At 45.0% G+C, this 22541-nt stretch overlaps 1 protein-coding gene and 1 long non-coding RNA gene across 4 annotated transcripts in view; one reads left to right on the forward strand and one right to left on the reverse strand.

Moving 5' to 3' along the window:
- Window positions 1-2305: 2305 nt before the first annotated feature.
- Window positions 2306-6688, reverse strand: LOC127035059 (uncharacterized). Its single transcript, XR_007769543.1, has 2 exons — window positions 3835-6688; window positions 2306-2885 (listed from the first exon to the last, which is right to left on the reverse strand). It is a non-coding gene; the product is annotated as an uncharacterized LOC127035059 (long non-coding RNA).
- Window positions 6689-7172: 484 nt separating this feature from the next.
- UPB1 (beta-ureidopropionase 1) overlaps window positions 7173-22541 on the forward strand; it is a 40944-nt gene continuing 25575 nt past the window's right edge. For 2 of the 3 annotated variants that reach the window (XM_050924510.1, XM_050924511.1), the window contains exons 1-5: window positions 7173-7745; window positions 8058-8229; window positions 11504-11591; window positions 12664-12758; window positions 19537-19698. In XM_050924510.1, the coding sequence (XP_050780467.1) occupies window positions 7645-7745; window positions 8058-8229; window positions 11504-11591; window positions 12664-12758; window positions 19537-19698 (618 nt within the window). In that variant the 5' untranslated portion in view covers window positions 7173-7644. The remainder of the gene's footprint in view (window positions 7746-8057; window positions 8230-11503; window positions 11592-12663; window positions 12759-19536; window positions 19699-22541) is intronic. The other variant, XM_050924512.1, reaches the window with a different exon arrangement.

The following is a 22541-nucleotide window of genomic DNA, read 5'->3' on the forward strand; positions in this document are numbered from 1 at the left end:
GAGGGACATGCAGCCCACTCCCGCCTCTGCCTCGCCTCTTCCCGCCCCTGCTCCACCCCCATTCCACCCCTTCCCCATCCCACCTCTTTCCAGCTTCTGCCTCCTCCCTCGAGCGACACCAGGAGCCGGTGGGGCAGGCTGGGGCTGGGATGCTTGCTGCTGACAGCGCCAGGCCCCCTGCTAAACCCCCAGGCTGCCGTGGACCCCATGTCCCAAAGCACAGGGCCCCTCAAAGTGTGGGACCCGGGGCTGTTGCCCTGGTCCATCCCGGCTCTGGTCACCAGCAAAGGTGAAAAACAGGTTTCCTGTCAGAGAAGAGCTGTATATCTATCTACCTGTTTACATGTGAAATGAGTATTGTCTTGTTCACAATGGGTCTCCCAACACTAGTCTGAACTGAATGCAAATAACGGTTGTGGGGACATCAGAAAGAAACTAACAGAGAAAAACAGCTTAGGGGAGAGAATCTTATCTGGTGGTACAGATCAAAGATCTGGCTGAGTATATCTGGGCAATAGAGAAGACACTCAGGGTATGTCTATGCTCTGGGATTACTCCGATTTTACAGAATTTGAATTTTGGAAACACACTATATAAAGTCGAGTGCATGCAGCCACACTAAGCACATAAATTTGGCACTGTGTGTCCATAGTACTGAGGCTAGCGTTGAATTCCAGAGCGTTGCACTGTAGGTAGCTATCCCATAGTTCCCACAGTCTCCCCCACCCATTGGAATTCTGAGTTGAGATCCCAATGCCTGATGGGGGGAAAAACATTGTTGCGAGTGGTTCTGGGTACATGTTGTCAGGCCCCCTCTCCCCCCCCTTCCTGCCGTGAAAGCAACAGCAGACAACCATTTTGCGCCTTTTTTCCTGGGTTACCTGTGCAGATGCCATACCATGGCAAGCACGGAGCCCACTCAGCTCAACGTAGCAGTCATGAACATTGTAAACACCTCACGCATTATGGTGCAGTTTATGCTGAACCAGAACCTGCAAAACCAGGCGAGGAGGCGGCAGCGCGGCGACGAGAGTGATGAGGACATGGACATAGAATTCTCTCAAACCGCGGGCCCCGGTGCTTTGGAGATCATAGTGTTAATGGGTCAGGTTCATGCCGTGGAACGCCGATTCTGGGCCCAGGAAACAAGCACAGACTGGTGGGACCACATAGTGTTGCAGGTGTGGGACGATTCCCAGTGGATGCAAAACTTTTGTATGCGTAGGGCCACTTTCATGGAACGTCATGATTGCTTTCCCCTGCCCTGAAGTGCCAGAATACCAAGATGAGAGCAGCCTTCGCAGTTGAGAAGCAAGTGGTGGTAGCCCTGTGGAAGCTTGCAACGCCAGACAGCTACCGGTCAGTCGGGAATCAATTTGGAGTGGGCAAATCTACTGTGGAGGCTGCTGTGATGCAAGTAGCCAAAGCAATCACTGAGCTGCTGCTACCAAAGGCAGTGACTTTGGGACATGTGCAGGTCATATTGGATGGCTCTGCTGCAATGGGATTCCCTAACTGTGGTGGGGCGACAGATGGAACCCATATCCCTATCTTGGCACCGGAGCACTAGGGCAGCCACTACATAAACCGCAATGGGTACTTTTCAATGGTGCTGCAAGCACTGGTGGATCACAAGGGACGTTTCACCAACATCCATATGAGATGGCCGGGAAGGGTTCATGATGCTTGTGTCTTCAGGAACACTAATCTGTTTAAACGGCTGCAGCAGGGATTTACTTCCCAGACCAGAAAATAACCGTTGGGGATGCTGAAATGCCTATAGTTATTCTTGGGGACCCAGCCTACCCCTTAATGCCATGGCTCATGAAGCCATACACAGGCACCCTGGACAGTAGTCAGGAGCTGTTCAACTATAGGCTGAGCAAGTGCAGAATGGTGGTAGAATGTGCATTTGGATGTTTAAACGTCGCTGGTGCACTTTACTGACGTGCTCAGACCTCAGCCAAACCAATATTCCCACTGTTATTGCTGCTTGCTGTGCACTCCACAATCTGTGTGAGAGTAAAGGGGAGACATTTATGGCAGGTGGGAGGTTGAGGCAAATCGCCTGGCTGCTGAATACGCGCAGCCAGACACCAGGGCAATTAGAAGAGCACACCAGGAAATGCTGCGCATCAAAGAAGCTTTGAAAACCAGTTTCATGACTGGCCAGGCTATGGTGTGACAATTCTGTTTGTTTCTCCTTGATGAAAACCTGCCCTCTTGATTGACTCATTCTCTGTAAGCCACCCACCCTCCCCCCTTCGATGACAGCTTGCTTTAAAAGGAAATAAAGTATCTATCATTTAAAAACCATGTATTCTTTATTAATTGATTATAAAACTAGGGAGAGAACTGACAAGGTAGCCTGGCTGAGGTGTGGGAGGAGGGAAGCCTTTTCCTAAAGGCTACTTCAAAACTTGTTCAATGACAGCCTTTTGCTTGGGCTGTCCACTGGGGTGGAATGGCAGGGTGCATGGAGCCTCCCTCCCCACGTTCTTGGGCATCTGGGTGAGGAGGCTATGGAACATGGGGAGGGAGGTTATACAGGGCTGCAGTGGCACTCTGTGATCCTGCTGCCGTTCCTGAAGCTCCACCAGACGCTGGAGCACGTTCGTTTGATCCCGCAGTAGCTCCAGCGTTGCATCTTGCCACCTCTCATCTTGAGCATCCCTCCTGTCCTCACATTCATCCCTCCTGTCCTCATGTTCGTTGGCCGCTTTCCTGTACTGTGATACTGTGTCTTTCCACTCATTCAAATGAGCTCTTTCACTGCGGGTCGACTGCATGATCTCAGAGAACATTTCATCTCATGTGCATTTTTTTTCTCCGCCTTATCCGAGACAGCCTTTGGAATGGAGGAGGGAGGCTTGAAAAATTTGCTGCTGCGGGAGGGAAAAAAGGGAGAGAAGTATTTAAAAGGATATATTTTACAGAACAATGAGTATACTCTTTCACAGTGAACACCACTAGTCACATTACATAACACATGTGATTTCGGTACAAGGTCGCTCTTTGTATCTTAATATTGAGTTCCTGCAACTTTCGTGTTAGAGATCACAGATGCAGGGCCGGGCAATAGAATTCGGCTTGCATGTGGCCATGGTAAGCCATTGTCTTTTGGCTTCTGCAACCTTCATAAAAACAGTGCTCTTCTTTCCCATACCAAGCAAAGCCCGTTGAGTGTTCCGGTTTTCGTGTTAACGTGCAGCAGCAGAAACCAACTAACCCCTCCCCCCATCCAATTCTCTGGGATTATCACTTTACACCGCACCGCGTGGCTGGTATCAGGGAAGATCCCTGCTAGCCAAACGCGAACGGCTCAGTGCCAATGCCCCCCAACTGCTTGGCTAACTGCAGGGAAGGATTTATTTTTGGCCACAGGCAAACAGCCCCGTAGGAACGGCTACCTCTGTCCCCTTATTTAAATTCCCGTATTTCAACCAGATTACCATGAACGATATCACTTTCCTGAGGATAACACAGTGAGATAAAGAATGGATGTTGCTTGAATGCCAGCAAACACTGGGACCATACGCTGCCATGCAATGATACCAGATTACTTGCTACTAGCATGGCGTGGTAAAGTGTCCTACCATGGAGGACAGGATAAGGCTGCCCTGCCCAGAAACCTTCTGCAAAGGCTTTTGGAGCACCTCCAGGAGAGCTTCCTGGAGATGTCCCTGGAGGATTTCTGCTCCATCCCCAGACACGTTAACAGACTTTTCCAGTAGCTGTACTGGCCGCGAATGCATCCCAAGTCCTCAGGGCAAATTAGCCATTAAAAAATGTTTGCTTTTAAACCAAGTTTTATATTTACAAAGGTACACTCACCAGAGGTCCCTTCTATGGCTTCATGGTCCGGGATACTGCCTTGGGAGGGTTGGGAGGCTACTTCAGTCAGGCTGAGGAAAAGATCCGGGCTGTTGGGTAGAACGGTGTGCTGTGTGCTCTCCGCAAGCTCGTCCTCCTCCTCCTCCTCATCTTCCCCATCCGCAAAGTCCTCAGGCACGGCTAAGAGTACTCCCTCCTCCAAATCCACGGTCAGGGGTGGGGTAGTGGTGGTGGCGCCCCCTAGAATTCCATGCAGCTCAGTGTCGAAGTGGCATGTTTGCAGCTCTGCACTGGACCGTCCGTTTGCTTCTTTTGGTTTTCTGGTATGCTTGTCTGAGCTCCTTAACTTTCACACGGCACTGTAGTGAGTCCCTATTGTGTCCTCTCTCTATCATCCCCTTGGAGACTTTTTCAAATGTTTTGGCATTCCGTCTTTTGGAACGTAGTTCTGCTAGCATGGAATCCTCTCCCCATACAGCAATCAGATCAAGTACCTCCCGTATGGTCCATGCTGAAGCTCTTTTTCGATTCTCGGACTGCATGGTTACCTGTGCTGATAAGCTCTGCATGGTCACCTGTGCTCATCAGCTCTCCTGGCTGGGCAAACAGGAAATAAAATTCAAAAATTCCTGGGGCTTTTCCTGTTTACCTGGCCAGCGCATCCAAGTTCAGACTGCTGTCCAGAGCGGTCACAATGATGTACTGTGGGATAGTTGCCGTTGAATTGCGTCCACACTAACCCTAATTCGAACCGACAATGTCGATTTCAGCACTACTCCCCTCGTCGGGGAGGAGTACAGAAATCGATTTTAAGAGCCCTTTACATCGAAGTAAATGGCTTCGTTGTGTGGACGGGTGCAGTGTTAATTTGATTTAGCGCTGCTAAATTTGATCTAAACTTGTAGTGTAGACCAGGCCTCAGGCAGCCTTCACTAAGGCAGTAAGAGAAGGACAGCAGTTTTGCTTCATGAAAAGGGGGTCTCAACCAGCTTTGGTGGAAATGCTGAAGAGAACTTTGGGTGAGATAAACTTCTTTAGAGGTTAAACTGTTAGTTAAGTTTAGTCTCTAGAAAGCAAGTTATGATTTTGCTTTATACGTAGCCATTTGTTTCCAATAGTCTTACTCACTATTACTTGAATCTCTGCTATGATAATATAGTTATAGTGAAAACAAAAATAAATTTAACTAAGCAAAGTGATAGTCCTAAACTGAATCTTACAAGCTTGAGTGTACTGTTCCTTTGGGAACAGCAGGCCTGGTGATTTGTGTGAGTGTTCACTGGATAAGGGGCTGGATGTTGCAGAGAATGCTCTGAGTATTCAGGGGTTGGTGTGTGCCTATCACTACCTGTACAGAGAGAGCAAGGCCTGGAAAGTAGTGTTTTGCTACTACAGGCTGGTGGTTTCAGGGCACAGATCCACAACAGGCGCAGACAAAACTATTTTGTGCTAAGGCCAGGCAGTGGTGAGGTGCCTCACAACCCTGGGTACCATCACAGGAGAGCATATGGGCGGATCTGCAAAGGCTGGCATTTCCAAATGCAGATGACCCCTGGATTCTTTTTGTTTACATTAAAAGTTAATATAAGTTACTCTTCCCTTGCAAATATTTAAGAGGCTTAATATTTAACTTAGTTAACATTTGCTATTATCAGGGTTTTCAAGTGCTGTGTGTTGCCATGTGTCACAGACTCACAGGTCATGCCCACTCTTGGCCCCATACAATCCCTGAAGGGAACCCCCTTCAGTGTGACCGCCTTTTTCAGGGGTCCACTCTCTCTTGGGGGTTAAGCCCCTCCACCTCTTGGAACCACACCTCTCTGAGCCTTTGGCACACCTGTCTCTTGCCATGGGCCCCTTCAGGGAGTCCACTCGCTCTGGAACCCCGGGGCTGCCACTCTCAGAGGGAATAATACAACCCTGTTCTCTAGACAGGAGCAACTCTCATCCAGTGTAAACCAGGAAGGTTTACTGAGCGTCTGAACACAGCATAGGAAACTCTCAGGGCCCTCAGGCCTGGCCTCCCTCAGCATAGTACATCTAAATCTCTCCTGCTTCCTTCTCTCCTTCTCCAGTCCAGAGACCTCCTGCTTTCCAGCAGGGCATCCGATATCACCTGCCCCCAAGCACCGCCTCTGTCCTTTGTCTTCTGTCCAGGTAAACAGGGTCGCCTGGGCCTCCTCTCCTCTCAGCCATCCTTTGTTCCCCACTGGCTGGAACCAGTTGGTCAGGTCACTGGGGTCTTCTCTCCGCAGCCCATTGTCTTCCCATTGGCCAGAACTGGCTGTGTCAGCCAAGCTGGGCCTCCTGGTCACTAGGTCACCAGTCACTGGGGTATCCATTTTCCTGGCCATTGGCTGGGGTCCCAATTCCATCGCTGGGGCTCTGTAACAATGAACTCCCTCTCCCATCACCTCATTGAACCAGTAACACCCAGGGAAACCGAGTCCCACCCCCTCTGCATGCAAACCACTGAAAAAAACCAAGAAAATCCCCACTTCGTTACACCTTGTCTTGTAGGAGACTTAAAGAAAAGACTCTAAAAGTCATAGTTTTGATCTATTAAGACATTTGTAACAGTCACTGGACTCTGTAATCAGTCTTCTCATGGGAACAAAATGCTTACATATTATTCGTTTCACAATAACACCTTGAAGCACAAAACATGGCCAGTAGTTATTGACTCTGGTGGGAATAATGAGGTTTAAACAGGCTAGCCTCTTGGTACTTACTAAAGGAACTATCCTTTATTCATACCCACTGTTCCTTGTCTCAGATAGGTGTTTAAATAGAGGCTGGTACATTGCCTCCTTATTTTGTCTGAGCTGTTCTTTGTGTGGTAGATTGATTCTGGCTCTGGTTCTTTGTGTGGTAGATTGAGGACTAGGTTAATCATTACTGTTTCTGGCTGCTGTGTGGTGTCTTTTTGCTATTAAAAATTATACACACAATGAGATGCATGACATTTTGAGTAAACTATGATACTCCCTCTTTTCCTCGCCTGCTCATATTGTAGATTTGCTTACTGGGCATCTAAAAAGTTCTTAAATGTCTGTTGTGCCCGTGTTCTGGTTCTAGGTTAGCAAGGGATTAGAGGCTGAAGGGGCCAACTGGAACCTGTGACCATCTTGTCTGACCTCTTGTATAACACAGGCTATAGAACTTCCCCCAGAATAGTGCCCAGAGCAGATCTTTTAGACAAACATCCTGGGCATGGCAGGGACCGTCGCCCCTTAGTGACTCTAACAGGAAGAGGGGGTAAGCGGAGGGCCTGCCTGGCTCCGGGGGGTTGGTAGAAGATGCAGCGGTTCAGTGCTGGGGGCCGGTTCCAATCCAGTGCAGGCTGCTTTCTATGCAGCGACAGACTAGGCCAGAGGGGCACATCCCAACCAGCTCTTGGTGGGCAGCCACAAAGGGGTGCACAGGCCATGGAAATGGGTGGTGCCCCCACCCCACCCCTATGGCGGTGCTATTCCCAGGGCGCCGTGAGCAGCAGGGTGGAGGGGCCCTGGGGGCCACGCTGGCACTGCTCCTGCCCAGGCTGCTGCCAGTGGACAAACATCTCCGTGACCCCACCCGGCCTCACACGTCTAACCCCACAGCAGGCGCCTCCCTAGCAGGGGAACGCGCCAAAACCCCTCTGGGGGGAAGAGGCGGGGGCGTGTCTCCCGGGCCACGGGTCCCATTTGCGGGGCGTGTTCGGGCTGGCGGCCCCCGGGGGGGGAGGGGTAACGGTCACTTAGCCTGCCCGGTCCCGTGCAGTCCGCTCAGCTGTCGGCCACCGCTGCCTCCCTCGTCCTCGGAGCCGCCATGGCGGGGAGTCTAGATTCGCTGGAGAAATGCCTGGAGCGGCACCTCCCGCCCGAGGAGCTCGGCGAAGTGAAGCGGATCCTCTACGGCAGCCTGAGCAGGTGCGGGAGGACTACAGCTCCCAGCAGCCCCTGCGCCAGCTGTCGGCCTCGCTGTGGGACTGGGGGGCGTGAACGCGGTGGGGGAAAAGGCTGTGGGGGGCGTCTTAACTCGGCGGCCTTTGGGGGGGTAACCTAGCCTGGGGGGAGGGGACGTGGCCATAGCTGGAGCCTTTGGGGCGCAGATTCGCCCGAGGCGTGGTGGCCGCGTCCCGCTGCTGTTGCCCGGCTTGGCGGTTGGCAGGCGCGTGGCGCTCGGGCTGCCTGCAGGGGGGAGGCGCGCGCGTCCTTCATTCCCGCCCTTTGCCGTTTCAGAAAACTGGCCTTGCCGGCTGCGGCTCTGTCGGCTGCGAGCCAGAGGGCGTTTGAGCTGCAGGGCTGTGGATTTGGAGCTGCGCCCGAGCAGCTGAGGCAGCCCCGTGTTGTTCGAGTGGGGCTGGTTCAGAATAAAATCCCCCTGCCCACAGACACACCCGTGGCGGAACAGGTACAGTCACCTGGAAAGGGGGCTCTGGGTCAGCCGGCTGCAGCTCTTCGGTTGGATCAGCGCCTGTCACATGAGCCTGGCAGCTTAAATTCCTAAAACTCTGACACTGAAATCAGGGACTCACTCTTTAGGGCCTGTCTTCACTACCGCCCCACGTTGGTACAGCTGCATGGATGTAGCACGTCTGGTAAAGACACACTATGTCGACAGGAGAGCAGGGGAGGTGGGGCAATCTGCCCCAGGCCCCGGACCCGACAGGGGCCCCCACGAGAACATAATATTCTATAGTATTGCAACTTTTTTTTATGGAAGGGGTCCCCGAAATTGTTTTGTCCCAGGCTTCCTGAATCATCTGGGCAGCCCTGCAGGCGAGCGCTCTCCCGTGGAGGTAATTACTCCACCCCAATGAGAAACGGAAGCTATGTCTGCAGGAGATAGGGGTGCCAACTTTGGTTGTCCCTGTTCCTGGAGGTTTTGTCACATAACATCATCTTTAATTAAAAGATTAATCTTTAATTCCTGGAGACTCCAGGACAACCTTGAAGTGTTGGCAACCCTAGAGAAGAGCATTACACCCCTGAGTGATGTAAATTATGACTGTAAAAAGTGGTAGTGTAAACAAGCTGTTAGACTGAGAGGCTGGTCTTGTGTCTCATTACAACAGTGTGTAACCCCTTAACACTTCTTTGTCCAGTGGTTGCAGAGGTGATAATTGTGCACATCATCCCGAATGGTCTCTTGCAACACGTCTTAACTCCTCATATTTATCAGTCTGTTCCACCTTGTACTGAGCTGTGACACTCTGAATCCAAATCTAGGTTATAGACCTATATTGGTATAATTACGTTGCTTATGTGGAAAAATCCATACCCTTGAGTGATACTGATCTACAATTCCCCGCCACCCCATTTAGACAATACTGTGTTGATGGGAGAGCTTCTCAAGGAGGTGGATTTACTACGCTGCTCTCTTGTCAGTGTAGGAACATCTTCACTAAAATGCTACTGTGGCATAGCTGAATTACTGTACATGAGAACAAGCCCTGAGTACCTTTCCCAGACCTCTGTGTATCTCAAAGCTTATCTCATTCACCAACAGAAGTTGTTCCAGTAAAAGATATTACCTCACCCACCTTGTCTTTCACACGTCACGCTATCAGTTCTGCATTTCTTGTGTTGTCCGCTATCAATTTTAGGGCCTACGTTACCTAATGGCCTTGGATTTGACTTGTTGAATGGTAAATTGCCAAGAAGTCTTGTGACTCAAAGTAGAACATGCAGCTTCATCAGAAAATCTCATTTCTATTGTTTACTTATTGACTCGCCCAAGCTATTTGTAGTTTTCTTGAAGCTAAATATTTAGTTGCTGGCTTTCTAAGCTAAAAGCCTTTACCTGTCAAATGAACCAGAAAAGTCTCATGTTCAGAGAATTGAAGTTGATGATTGCAGAATGCTGGGTTGGTGATTTGTATAAATTCTATGCTCTAAAACTCTTTAGGTCTGAGGAGAGTCTTTCATCAGATGAACACTGGCGTGTCTGATACAAGATGCACACCTTCAGGTGCAAGTTTTATGTAAATCTGTAGTCTCTTTAAAAGCAAAATGAAGGTGAATTTCACATTTGTGAAATATGCTGGACTGATTGTCCGATTTATCCACAGGGCAGAAAGTTCACTCAGACACTGTGTTTTGGAGAGAGAGAGAGTAGCTCATTCTCTGTGTTAGTCAAATTCTTGCTTTATCTGTGTGGTATGCCAAAAAGAATGCCAGTTGCTGCCATTTGTTATGTGGATGCCTCTCCACTAGAAACTGGCCCAAGACCACCAAGTCATTTTGCATAACGCTACAGAGCTGTTATATCTGTTTGGTCGGTATCAATCTGGATTGGATTTGAGATGGAGATATATGAATGGCTCCAAATCTCATTGCCACTGTCCCTATGCCTCTCTGTAACTAGAGTTCTCCAGTGAGAAGAGTTCCTGTGTAAAGATTTTTAATTAAAGAAAAATACAAACAGTCTATCATTGGTGCACTGCTTGGTTCTTCTTAGGGATGCACTAAAACATGCTTTGAGGTTAATAACTTGTATGATACTGACTGAAGCATGTTTACTAACTCTGTGTGTGTGTGCACATGCATTTCAAGCCTCAGAGAATGAGCTTCTCTCATTAGACCCAGAACATATGCCAAAAGGAGGAGCTTGTCTGCATTTCAGTAGTAGCAAGTCCATGGCCATCCCTGTCCCTGATCATCCCATCTCTCCTTTATCCAAACATAAGCAACTGTCCCGCAGATAACCATAGGCCGATGGCCTCCTAACTTCTAGTTAAAGAACTTCTGGTCGAAGTTGTCAGATGTATGGGGCTCAAGAGTGAAGCAACATACTGCTCCAACAAGCATTTTGTCAGTTCATAACTCTGCTAGCTCCAGGGCTGGTATTTTAGGGGATGTTCTGGAATCTACATGTGCTTGCAGGATGTACAGATATCAATTCAAGAAACTGGTCTAACCTCTGGTGGTGGTATGCTTACTCATTCACATTGCTAAGTGTCACATCTCAAAACAGCCTCAGAAAGGTTTTTTTGTGTGTGGATCTTTTAAGGTATATAGATCTCTAATGCACATGTAGGGAATGAAGGCCAGTTTTTTAAATGTATCTAGAATAGAATGCCTAAAGATGCAGATATGTGCTTTTGAAAATCCCATTAGGTACCTGTGTGAACGGTTAGGCACCTAAATACCTTTAAAAATACCATAACTCAGGAGTAGGCAACCTATGGCACACGTGCCAAAGGCAGCATGCGAGCTGATTTTCAGTGGCATTCACGCTGCCTGGGTCCTGGCCACCAGTCCGGGGGGCTCTGCATTTTAATTTAATTTTAAATGAAGCTTCTTAAACATTTAAAAATTCTTATTTACTTTACATACAACAATAGTTTAGCTATATATTATAGACTTATAGAAAGATACATTTTAACGTTTTTAGAAAGTATCACTGGCACGCAAAACCTTAAATTAGAGTGAATAAATGAAGACTCGGCACAGCACTTTTGAAAGGTTGCCGACTCCTGCCCTAACTCTTTAGGGCCTAATTCTACAACCATTGCTTGTGTTGAGCGGTAACTTACCCTACAAGTATTCTCACTGAAATTAATGGGGTGAAGTGCCAAGCAAGGTACTACTTAGCGTGAATAAAGGTAGCAGAACCAAAACCTTAATGTTACAAGTGAATTATGATTTATGAGTTTTTATAGGGTCAAATTTCTTACAACCAGGTGGCTGCACTGCACAGGCGAATAGAGGAGATTGTGGAGGTGGCTGCAATGTGTGGGGTCAATGTGATCTGCTTTCAAGAGGCTTGGAGTGAGTATTTTCTGTAGCCTTCCCAAGTCCAGATTCTTTGCCTTTAAAATGCCTAATTTTCTGAAAATAGCCAATTCCTCTCCATTTAAGAGGTACTCTATATTTAAAAAATTTTCCGCTGCTACTATGAATCAGAGATTCCAGGATACAATCCACTGATCCTAATCGTTATTTTCTGAAAGAAACTTAAAAGAATCCTTGTTAACAGAGCTGTGTGCAGGTCCTATGTAGGTCTGCAAAGGCAGAGCCTGCATCTCGGCGATGCTTTTAGTTATGCTTACTCTGTGTTCTTTCACCTGCTCTTCCCCTTTTCTTCCTTGGAAGTTTTGTTTCATTTAGGAAGATTCTCAATAACAGAAAAATAATATTTAAATGAAAATGGAGGATGTGTGAGATTAAGACTGGCCAAAACCAAAATTGAAGGACCTCTTGTGTGACTGTTGGGGGAAATATGTCTTAGTCATTAATTTGTAGGTTTCTTCCTCAGACACTCCTTCGGGGGATCCTCTGCTCTGTGTGAGATAGTGGGTAATCTTCCCCTCTCATTTCACCTATATTAACTTCACTCTCCTGGTCTCTAATCATAACCACTACCTCTCTTCTGGCCAGCTAGGCCTCCCATTTCAAATTAGTAGGGACTCAGCCTGGCTTTTTAATTGAACAAATGTTGGCTGATTACAAGGTGCTGTCTTTGCTCCATAGTGCTGAGTGATTCTGCAACATTTCTTGTCCTTCCTGGGCTGTGGAGTAAGAAGAAATTAGATCCTGGTCTGTTGCATATAGAGCACTGGAACTATACATGGCTGGTCTTGTCATGGTGTCTCTGTGAGAATGCAGCCTAGACAATCTAAAGATTGGAGACCCCTAAATGATACATTCTCAAGAATCAAACTCCTTTGTGCAGGGAGAAGGAGATAGTAGTACCATACTCAGATGTGGTAATTATTTCTCAGTTTTCACAAAAGCAACTTCTGAACACATTTAATTGACCTGTTTTATATGAGTAAAGCAGAACCCACTCCATACCAGCTCAGTGATCTGAAGCCTTTATATTGACTTGGTATTTTATTAGCTATGCCCTTTGCATTCTGTACAAGAGAGAAGCTTCCATGGACTGAATTTGCTGAGTCAGCAGAGGATGGTCTCACAACAAGGTTCTGTCAGAAGGTAAAAAGCTGAGTTCATACCATTGTGTAGTGATCACTTTTTGTATATCAGTCTTATAAGTTGTAAGAATTAAATAACCAAAAATAATTTTCCAGCACGTTCAAAGCATGTATTGTGAGAGTTAGTGAAATGGACAACACCACATGCAATATGAAAGTTTTTTTTAAAAATCTTACTTTACATTTATATAGTGCCTTTTACCCTGTAAGATATGTGAGACTTCCTATCCTGATTTTTCCCGTATTTTTACAAGAAGAAAATAAGCTTCACAATCAGTCACCTTTAACTTCTAGTCAAGAAATTCCTTTTGAATGGAACAGACTATGCATTAATAAAGCATTACACAAAGAATATTAACTGATGAGTTAACTAATGTTCTGAAAAGGAAACACTTTCATATGATTCTTCTACATCCTTCCTCTGACATGTAACACAGAATACAGCTTTCTGTGCCACAGAGGTGACCTTTTAATAGCTGGCAGTCATTTGGCCAGGGATCACTAAGTGAAAGAGTGATTGTGGGATAATTTTCACCTTCTGCCATCTTAAATAGTCTACAGCTCTCTAGTTTTATAAGGGACGTTGTATTTTTCTTTATTAAATGATTCACTGACATGATCAGGTTTGTTGTGGGCCTGAATCTATCCAGATGTGATCTGACCTACTAAGCATGTATGTGTAACGACTTTACAGCTTCAGTCTGACCTAGGCCAAGTGTGGGGCACTTCTCAATGTGAGGTTAATGAACTAAGGGCAGATCCTGCAAGAAATATTCAGACTTATGGAAAAGTAAAATGGCATGAGGGGAAAGAAGAGAATATGTCATTTAGCCAAAGGTTAAATAACTTATCAGTACTAAAATTTAGTGCAAAATATTCTTGCTAGACTATTAAAAGGTACTGTGATGCTATGATTCCTGTGGACAAGGCAGCACCTGTACTTTTTAACATAAATGCATTTACATGTATGGATCCACTACCTACTGTATAACTACAGTAACTCATTGATCAAAGGCTTTCTTATATTTGATCTATTGCAATAAAGAACAATTTAGGCACAGGAGCCAGCAAACAGAGCTGTGAATAGGGGAGTTTGTGGAGAAGACTAGGAAAACCAGGCAGAGGATCAGAGAGGCTAGTGAAGGGAGTGTATGGCGTTCTGGCAGTGTTGTGGTGCTCATGGGCGGTTTGTTTTGCTGTGGGTGGTGGTGTTTTGGTTTGGTTTGTGTTTCCCAGACTAACAGGACTTAGGTGGGAAGGCTATGACAGATACAGATGCAGCAGTAGGAGTGACCCAAGCAGTGGAAGATACAATGAAGACGACTGGATATAGAAGCTGCGGTATCTTCAGGTACCCCTTTCAAGATCATGTAAAGAGTTTCGTCTGCATGAAGTGTCGCTTGATAGAGCTGATGGAAGGAAAGATCCGAGGATTGGAGATGCAGGTGGAAACTCTGGTTGAGTTTAGAAGGGAGTTCAAGCAGATGATGGAGCAGAGATATGAGGAGGCTGAAGGGAAAAGCTCAGACTTGCAGATGGAAGCAGGACCAAAGAACTCTGAGGGGAGACTGCTGGGTGAGAAAAGTGGACGGTGGAAGCATGTGACTAAGAGAACCAGGCAGATGAAAAGATGGGCTAGTGAAGGAGAAATAGAGCTCAGGAACAGGTTTGTGGAGTTGGAAAATGAAGAAGGGGCACAGCAGGTGGTCACCGAAGGTGGGAGGGCAAGGAAGAAGAGAAGAGCAGCTAGTTCTATAGGAAGAGGGGAAGAGTCAATAGAGATCACACCAAATATGAGCCCCAGGAGGATACAGGATGGGTTACAGAGGATTGCAAGGGAGAATAGGAATCGAGAGGACTTGCAGCCAGAGGGAACAGGTGATAGACCAGAGAATTGCACCATCACCAGGTCTACATGACTGGGGACTCCTTACTGAGAAGAATAGACAGTCCTGTAACCAGACCTGATCCAGAGAACAGAAGGGTGTGCTTTCTGCTGAGTGCTAAGACATGGGATCAAGTATCAGAGGGGTAGCCGTGTTAGTCTGGATCTGTAAAAGCAGAGAAGAGTCCTGTGGCACCTTATAGACTAACAGACATATTGGAGCATGAGCTTTCGTGGGTGAATACCCACTTCGTCGGATGCATGTAGTGGAAATTTCCAGGGGCAGGTATATATATGCAAGCAAGAAGCAGGCTAGATATAACGAAGTTAGTTCAATCAGGGAGGATGAGGCCCTCTTCTAGCGGTTGAGGTGTGAAAACCAAGGGAAGAGAAACTGCTTTTGTAGTAGGGAAGCCATTCAGATACAGGATGTGCACCTGAGGCTGAAGAGGATCCTAATGGGATTGGGAAAGAATCCACTGATTGTCCTTCATGTGGCAACAAATTATACTGCTAGATTCTCGCTAGAACATATCAAAGGAGACTATGCCAGGCTGGGGAAGACGCTTAAGGAAATTGAGGCTCAAGTGATCTTCAGTGGGATTCTGCCTGTTCTTAGAGAAGGGCAACAAAGGTGTGACAAGATTTTGATAATTAACAGATGGTTCAGGTGGGGTGCTATAAGGAGAACTTTGGGATGTATGGCTGCTGGGAGGCATTCATGGACAGAGGACGGTTCTCTCAGGATGGACTTCACCTGAGTATGGAGGGAAATAGACTTCTAGAATGGAGGCTGGCACAACTGATTAAGAGAGCTTTAAACTAGGAATTTGGGGGATATGATTGAGAAATGTCCAAGTAATCTCCATGCCAGATTTTAACATTGAGAGGGAAGAAAATGAAGTAAGAAAGGATACAGCCATGGGCAGGAGAATGGACATAAGGAGGAAGGGTAGTGTAGATACCAGTGTAATAGGAGATACTGACGATAGAATGTCTGTGCCTAATTGGGTAAAGAATGTGAGTGAAGCCAAACAGCAAAAATTAAGATGTTTGTACACCAATGCGAGGAGCCTAGGTAACAAAATGGAGGAACTAGAGTTACTGGTGCAGGAAGTGAAACCAGATATTATAGGGATAACAGAAACGTGATGGAATTATAGTCATGACTGGAATACAAGTATTAAAGGGTATGTGCTGTTTAGGAAAGACAGAAATAAAGGCAAAGGTGGTGGAGTAGCACTGTATATCAATGATGAGGTTAACTGTAAAGAAATAAGAAGTGATGGAATGGATAAGACAGAGTCTCTCTGGGCAGAAATCACATTGGGGGAAGAAAGCTACTAGAGCCTCTCCTGGGATAGTGCTTGGGGTGTGCTATAGACCACTGGGATCCGATCTGGATATGGATAGAGACCTCTTTAATGTTTTTAATGAAGTAAATACTAATGGGAATGGTGTGATCATGGGAGACTTTAACTTATTGAGGTCAGAACATGTAGGGATTGAGTGAGAAAGGCCAAAAGCCATGTAGAGTTGGACCTTGCAAAGGGAATTAAAAGTAATAGTAAAAGGTTCTATAGCTATATAAATAAGAGGAAAACAAAGAAAGAAGAGGTGGGACCACTAAACACTGAGGATGGAGTGGAGGTTAAGGATAATTTAGGCATGGCCCAATAGCTAAACAAATACTTTGCCTCAATCTTCAATGACGAGCTTAGGGATAATGGCAGGATAACAAATGGGAATGAGGATATGGAGGTAGATATTACTACATCCGAGGTAGAAGCCAAACTCAAACAGCTTAATGGGACTAAATTGGGGGGCCCAGATAATCTTCATCCAAGAATATTAAAGGGATTGGAACATGAAATTGCAAGCCCATTAGCAAGAATTTTTAATGAATCTGTAACCTCGAGTTGTACCGTATGACTGGAGAATTGCTAACATAGTTCCTATTTTTAAGAAAGGAAAGAAAAAGGTCTTAGAAAAAAATTTGAAGGAGACAGTAGTTAAGGACATTGAGATCAGTGGTAATTGGGACAAAATACAACATGGTTTTACAAACGGTAGATTGTGCCAAACCAGCCTGATCTTCTTCTTTGAGAAGGTAACAGATTTTTTAAACAAAGGAAATGCAGTGGATCTAATTTACCTCGATTTCAGTAAGGCATTTGATATGGTTCAACATGGGAAATTATTAGTTAAATTGAAAAAGATGGGGATCAGTATGAAAATTGAAAGGTGGATAAGGAACTGGTTAAAGGGGAGACTACAACAGATCATACTGAAAGGTGAACTGTCAGGCTGGAGGGAGGTTACTAGTGGAGTTTCTCAGGGATCGGTTTTGGGACCAATCTTATTTAATCTTTTTGTTACTGACTTTGGCACAAAAAGCAGGAGTGTGCTAATAAAGTTTGTGGATGACACAAAGCTTGGAGGTATTGCCAGTACAGAGAAGGACCGGGATATCCTACAGGAAGATCTGGATGACCTTGTAAACTGGAGTAATAGTAATAGGATGAAATTTAATAGTGAAAAGTGCAAGGTCATGCGTTTGGGATTAATAACAAGAATACTTGTTACAAGCTGGGGACTCATCAGTTGGAAGTAACAGAGGAGGAGAAGGACCTCAGAGTATTGGTTGATCACAAGATGACTATGAGCCACCAATGTGATATCGCCGTGAAAAAAGCTAATGCAGTCTTGGGATGCATCAGGCGAGGTATTTCCAGTAGAGATAAGGAGGTGTTAGTACCGTTATACAAGGCACTGGTGAGACCTCATCTGGAATACTGCATGCAGTTCTGGTCTCCCATGTTTAAGAAGGATGAATTCAAACTGGAACAGGTACAGAAAAGGGCAACTAGGATGATCCGAGGAATGGAAAACCTGTCTTATGAAAGGAGACTCAAAGAGCTTGGTTTGTTTAGCCTAATCAAAAGAAGGCTGAGGGGAGATATGATTGCTCTGTATAAATATATCAGAGGGATAAATACCAGGGAGGGAGAGGAATTATTTAAGCTGAGTACCAATGTGGACACAAGAACAAATGGATACACACTGGCCATCAGGAAGTTTAGACTTGAAATTAGACGAAGGTTTCTAACCATCAGAGTGAAGTTCTGGAACAGCCTTCCAAGGGGAGCAGTGGAGGCAGAAGACATATCTGGCTTCAAGACTAAGCTTGATAAGTTTATGGAAGGGATGGTGTGATGAGAGAGCCTAATTTTGGCAATTAATTGATCTTTGACTATTAGCGATAAATATGCCCAATGGCCTGTGATGAGATGTCAGATGGGGTGGGATCAGAGTTACTACAGAGAATTCTTTCCTGTTTGTCTGGCTCATGAGTCTTGCCCACATGCTCAGAGTTTAGCTGATCACCATATTTAGGGTCGAGAAGGAATTTTCCTCCAGGGCAGATTGGCAGAGGCCTGGGGGGTTTTCGCCTTCCTCTGCAGCATGGGTCACAGGTCACTTGCTGGAAGATTCGCTGCACCCTGAAGACTTTAAACCATGATTTGAGGACTTTAATAACTCAGACATAGGTTAGGGGTTTATTACAGGAGTGGGTGGGTGCATTGTGCAGGAGGTCAGACTAGATGATCATAGAGGGCCCTTCTGACCTTAAAGTCTATGACTCTATGACTAATTTAAATTCCTACTCAAAAAAGGATTTGCTATTGCTGCACAGTGCCATGGTTCTATACCTAGCATAATTGGGGATCATCAAATTGTGTAATGTCTGTCTGTTATGTCACTAACACTAAATTTAATGGAAGGAAGAATACAAGGACGAACAATGCTTAAATGATGAGCAGCCAGTAGAATCCGGGACTTAGTTCTAGAGAGTCATTCCTGAGACATTCTTTGAAGACTCTGCCTTGCCTGAATCCTTTTGTTCCCAACTGTTGGAGTTCAGTTTCATATGCCTCTGTATTGGTGCTGAAGAGAACCTGAATGCTTTATCCCATAGCTAAAAGCCATACATGAGATGCTTTACAAAGAGAATAAAAATGACTAGTAGGTCCAGACTGGTTTAATAAATGTCTGCATAGAGTTGTCCACTTTCCATATTGTGACTTCACATATCAGGCATTCACAGGAAAGCCCTAGCAAGTGCGTTCATTAATCCTTTGCTCCGGTTCTTTGTAGAAGGCATCAGGAATCAGCACCAGGGTTTATGGGAAGCTTTAGAATCTGAGGCTCAGATGCAAGTTGTAAGTAGAGCTGGTCAAAATTCTGAGTAGAAACATTTTTTCAGTGGAAAATGGCTATTTGAATAAAATGAGAAATTTTTTTGAAAAATTTGTCACTGGAGAATGAAGGTAAAACAAAAATTGAAAAAAAATTTAGTTTTCTGTTTTTTGGGTTTTTTTTGAAAAACTGATTTATTATTTTTCAGAAAATAAAAAATGTTCTTTTAAGCATGTCCCATAATTTTATTTTATTATTTTTTTAACCTTTTTCGACCAGCTCTTGTTATGCAAATCCACTAAGCAGTGTATCAGAATGAAGGAATGCGAGCAGAATTACACTCTCTCCCCGTTCTTATTTCTCAGCAGTTCCTTATGCCCCTTTTGGGTGCGGGTGGATCTGGCTTACAGGTTAAAAACTGCTTCTACAGCAGAATTCATCTAACTGGAACTCGATGCTTGTTCTAGAAGGATTCAGACTGAAAAGTTTTCACTGAGGTATCCCTCTCTGAACAAGAAAAATGTAACACTAGAGTTTCAGTGCATCATATATTCATCACTAGTGCTTAGCTGAGGTCAGAATAATGCACAGAATGAAAACCTCTCCTGTATTCTATTTTGAGGGGGAAAAGATGAAAACAGAGTTAATCATAACAGGCTTTTCTGTAAGAGAGATTTTCTATTCATTTCTATAGCTGGCAAAGAAGCACAATATGGTTGTGGTGTCTCCAATTTTGGAGAGAGATGATGTACATGGAGGAACTTTGTGGAACACTGCAGTGGTGATTTCAAACTCTGGATCTGTCCTTGGGAAGAGCAGGAAAAATCACATTCCAAGGATTGGAGATTTCAATGAGGTGAGATGTAGCATTATTTATAATAAACTGTCCTCACTTTGTAGCTCTTGCTTGTCTCTGTATGGTAGAGTGTTGGAAAGTGTAGCTGCATAACTGTCCTATCCGTTTTGTCAAGATAGAATTGTGTGGCTATGATGATGCCACTGAGGGGTTTCTGGTGCACTCATAAATCAAAAGCATGGAATATGATGCCACCAGAATCCTCAAGATGCTATTGTAGCTTTGATTTATTTTAAGTTATTTTCTTTGTTTTATAATATTTCCCCAAAATAATCTGCTCCTCTCTACAAGTTATCATCCCAATGGGTTTTTCTGTACAAAGCAACTTCACAAAAATATTGAGGAGCTTTATGAAAATTGTGTAATTCATAGCTATGGTGTGTCAGTTGTGGGGCACTGATGAAGTCATACTCCTGGTGAATTTCTTGTAAGCTGGTGAGCCTTGTATTATATGGTTCAGGGATAGGGTGACCAGACTGTAAATGTGAAAAATCAGGACGAGGGTGGGGTGTAATAGGAGCCTATATAAGAAAAAGACCCAAAAATCGGGACTGTCTCTATAAAATCGGGACATCTGGTCACCCTATTCAGGGATGAACTGTACCTGTGATCTCTTTGTATCTCTCCATGGGCGCTTCTTTCAGGTGACTGGCCTATACCTGCCCTTCTCTAAGTAAAATCCTGCAATTCATCCCACTTTTGACTGGACCACGAGTTTACAGCACCTTTATTTACAAACCATATTACCTCCAGCAGAGCCAACTGGGTTTGACCCGATCCAGAATTCTCTCAGGGAGCTGTAAATGCAATGACAGAGGGCAGCTTGTTCAAAACAGAGTATGATTTATTTATCTGTAGGAACATCACAAGCAGAGAGAAAAGGGTTAAAATAACAAATGCCTAAATGCATATTGTCTTACCTAAACCTAACCTTTCCTTGCTAGTTTAAATAGATTCTGCTTAACCCAGGCAGCTCCAAAGCTTTGGGTTGCATGAAGCAGGCTGCACCCCTGCAACTATTGCCTGTCTCATAGACAGCCCTCCCCCACCATCCCGTCAGCATGCTGTGTCCCTCAAGATCCAAGCTGCCTTTTATCCATTTCAAAGTTCCTTTGTTTGAAATTTCCCACCCTGAGATCTCCTGATGTTTCAAGCCAAGCCCCTAGAGCCGACGAAACCAGAGCCAAACCAGAGCCGTTTGGAATAGATTCATAGTATTGACTGAGCACCAGGCAACTGACTTCTGTCTTCAGCAATTGTTTCAGGTTCCTGAAAGATTTAACCCTTAGCTGCCTTTTAGCCAGCACTACACTAACCACCAAATCTTCCCCCTTCCCTACACGCACACATAAATATTCATAAAAATTAATACACATACCTTCCATGTTCTTCACACCTTATTTAACAGTTAAATCCCTACATAATAAATACCATATTTGTACTGTATGGGCCTAGAACACTCTGTCTCAGAGGTTCCCAACTGTCGTCTGTACAGCACTTGCTGGTTGCATATTTCTCTTCATTTCCAGCTGTGAAACCAATGAAAGGCAGCTAAACTATATATATGAGTACTTTCACTTTTCTATGCATGCAATTGCTGCAGTTGCCACAGGGATGTTATGTGATCACCAATGGGAGGTGGTCCATGTGATCATGAGTGACAGGAGAAGCATCAAAACAATCGATTAACATATTTAAACAATTTGACTATTCCTGCTCTATCAGCTTTACTGTAACGGGTAAGTAGTGTTTGCCTAAAACACCCCACCTCGTTAAAAAGTGTTGATCCTGCTTGGAAGGGGTTAAGGATATTCTTCTGGTGACTTGTTACTCTGCCTGGATATTACAGAGGTGGTCCTGGCTTTCTGAAAAGAGAGAGACAGATAGACCTTGGGTGAGGGCTGAGCAGCTCAGCCTCGGGGGAAGGATTATTTGGATCTTTATTAACAGAGAAAACAACAATAAAGTAACAAAACCGAAACCTGAGGACGGCAGTAAGTTGGACTTCTCAGACTGGGTGGACTGTCTTTGTGGAGCAGGTTGGGAAACATGCCAGTTTGCAATCATCCATGGCAAATCAATGAGAACTAAATGTAAAGGGAAAAAAGATTGGTCTCTAACCTTTTCAGCCCTGTGTGGGAGGGTGTATAAATAAACAAAAATCAATCCTCCTTGAGACATCAGTTAGTTGCTGTGGAGATGATTATGACCTCTGGCGAGGAATAAAGAGCAAGAGCTGATGAATTCCCTCAAGCAATAACAATCTTGTTCTTCTTCTCTTATCATAGTAGAAAAAACATAGGACTGAGAAATAAAAATAAATTTAAAAGATACAATATAGGCAGATCTGTTTTGAAATAGAATTATTTATAAGAACATAACTGTAATGCTGGATCAGATTAGTGGTCCATCTAGCCCAGTATCGTATCTCTGACAATGGCTAGTACTAGAGCTTTAAGGGGAATTTGGGAATGATTCACCTTGTCTTCCACTCCTGGCTTCTGGCAGTCAAAGGTTAAGAGTTGCCTGGAGCATGAGATTTCATCCCTGCCCCTCTTGGCTAATAGCCATTGATGGACCTATCCTCCAGGAATTTATCTAATTATTTTTTGAACCCAGTTATCTTTTTTGTCTTCACACTATCCCCTGGCAGTGAGTTCCACAGGTTGATGGTGCATTGTGGGAAAAAGTACTTATGTTTTTAAACCTGCTGCCTATTAATTTTATCGGGTGACCCCTGGTTTGTGTGTTATGTTAAGAGGTAAATAACACTTTTTCTTAACACCATTCATGATTTTATAGACCTCTGTCATATCTCTCTTTAGTCATCTCTTTTCTAAGCT

The sequence above is a fragment of the Gopherus flavomarginatus genome, chromosome 15 (assembly GCF_025201925.1).
Source record: "Gopherus flavomarginatus isolate rGopFla2 chromosome 15, rGopFla2.mat.asm, whole genome shotgun sequence".
NCBI classification, from domain to species: domain Eukaryota; kingdom Metazoa; phylum Chordata; order Testudines; family Testudinidae; genus Gopherus; species Gopherus flavomarginatus.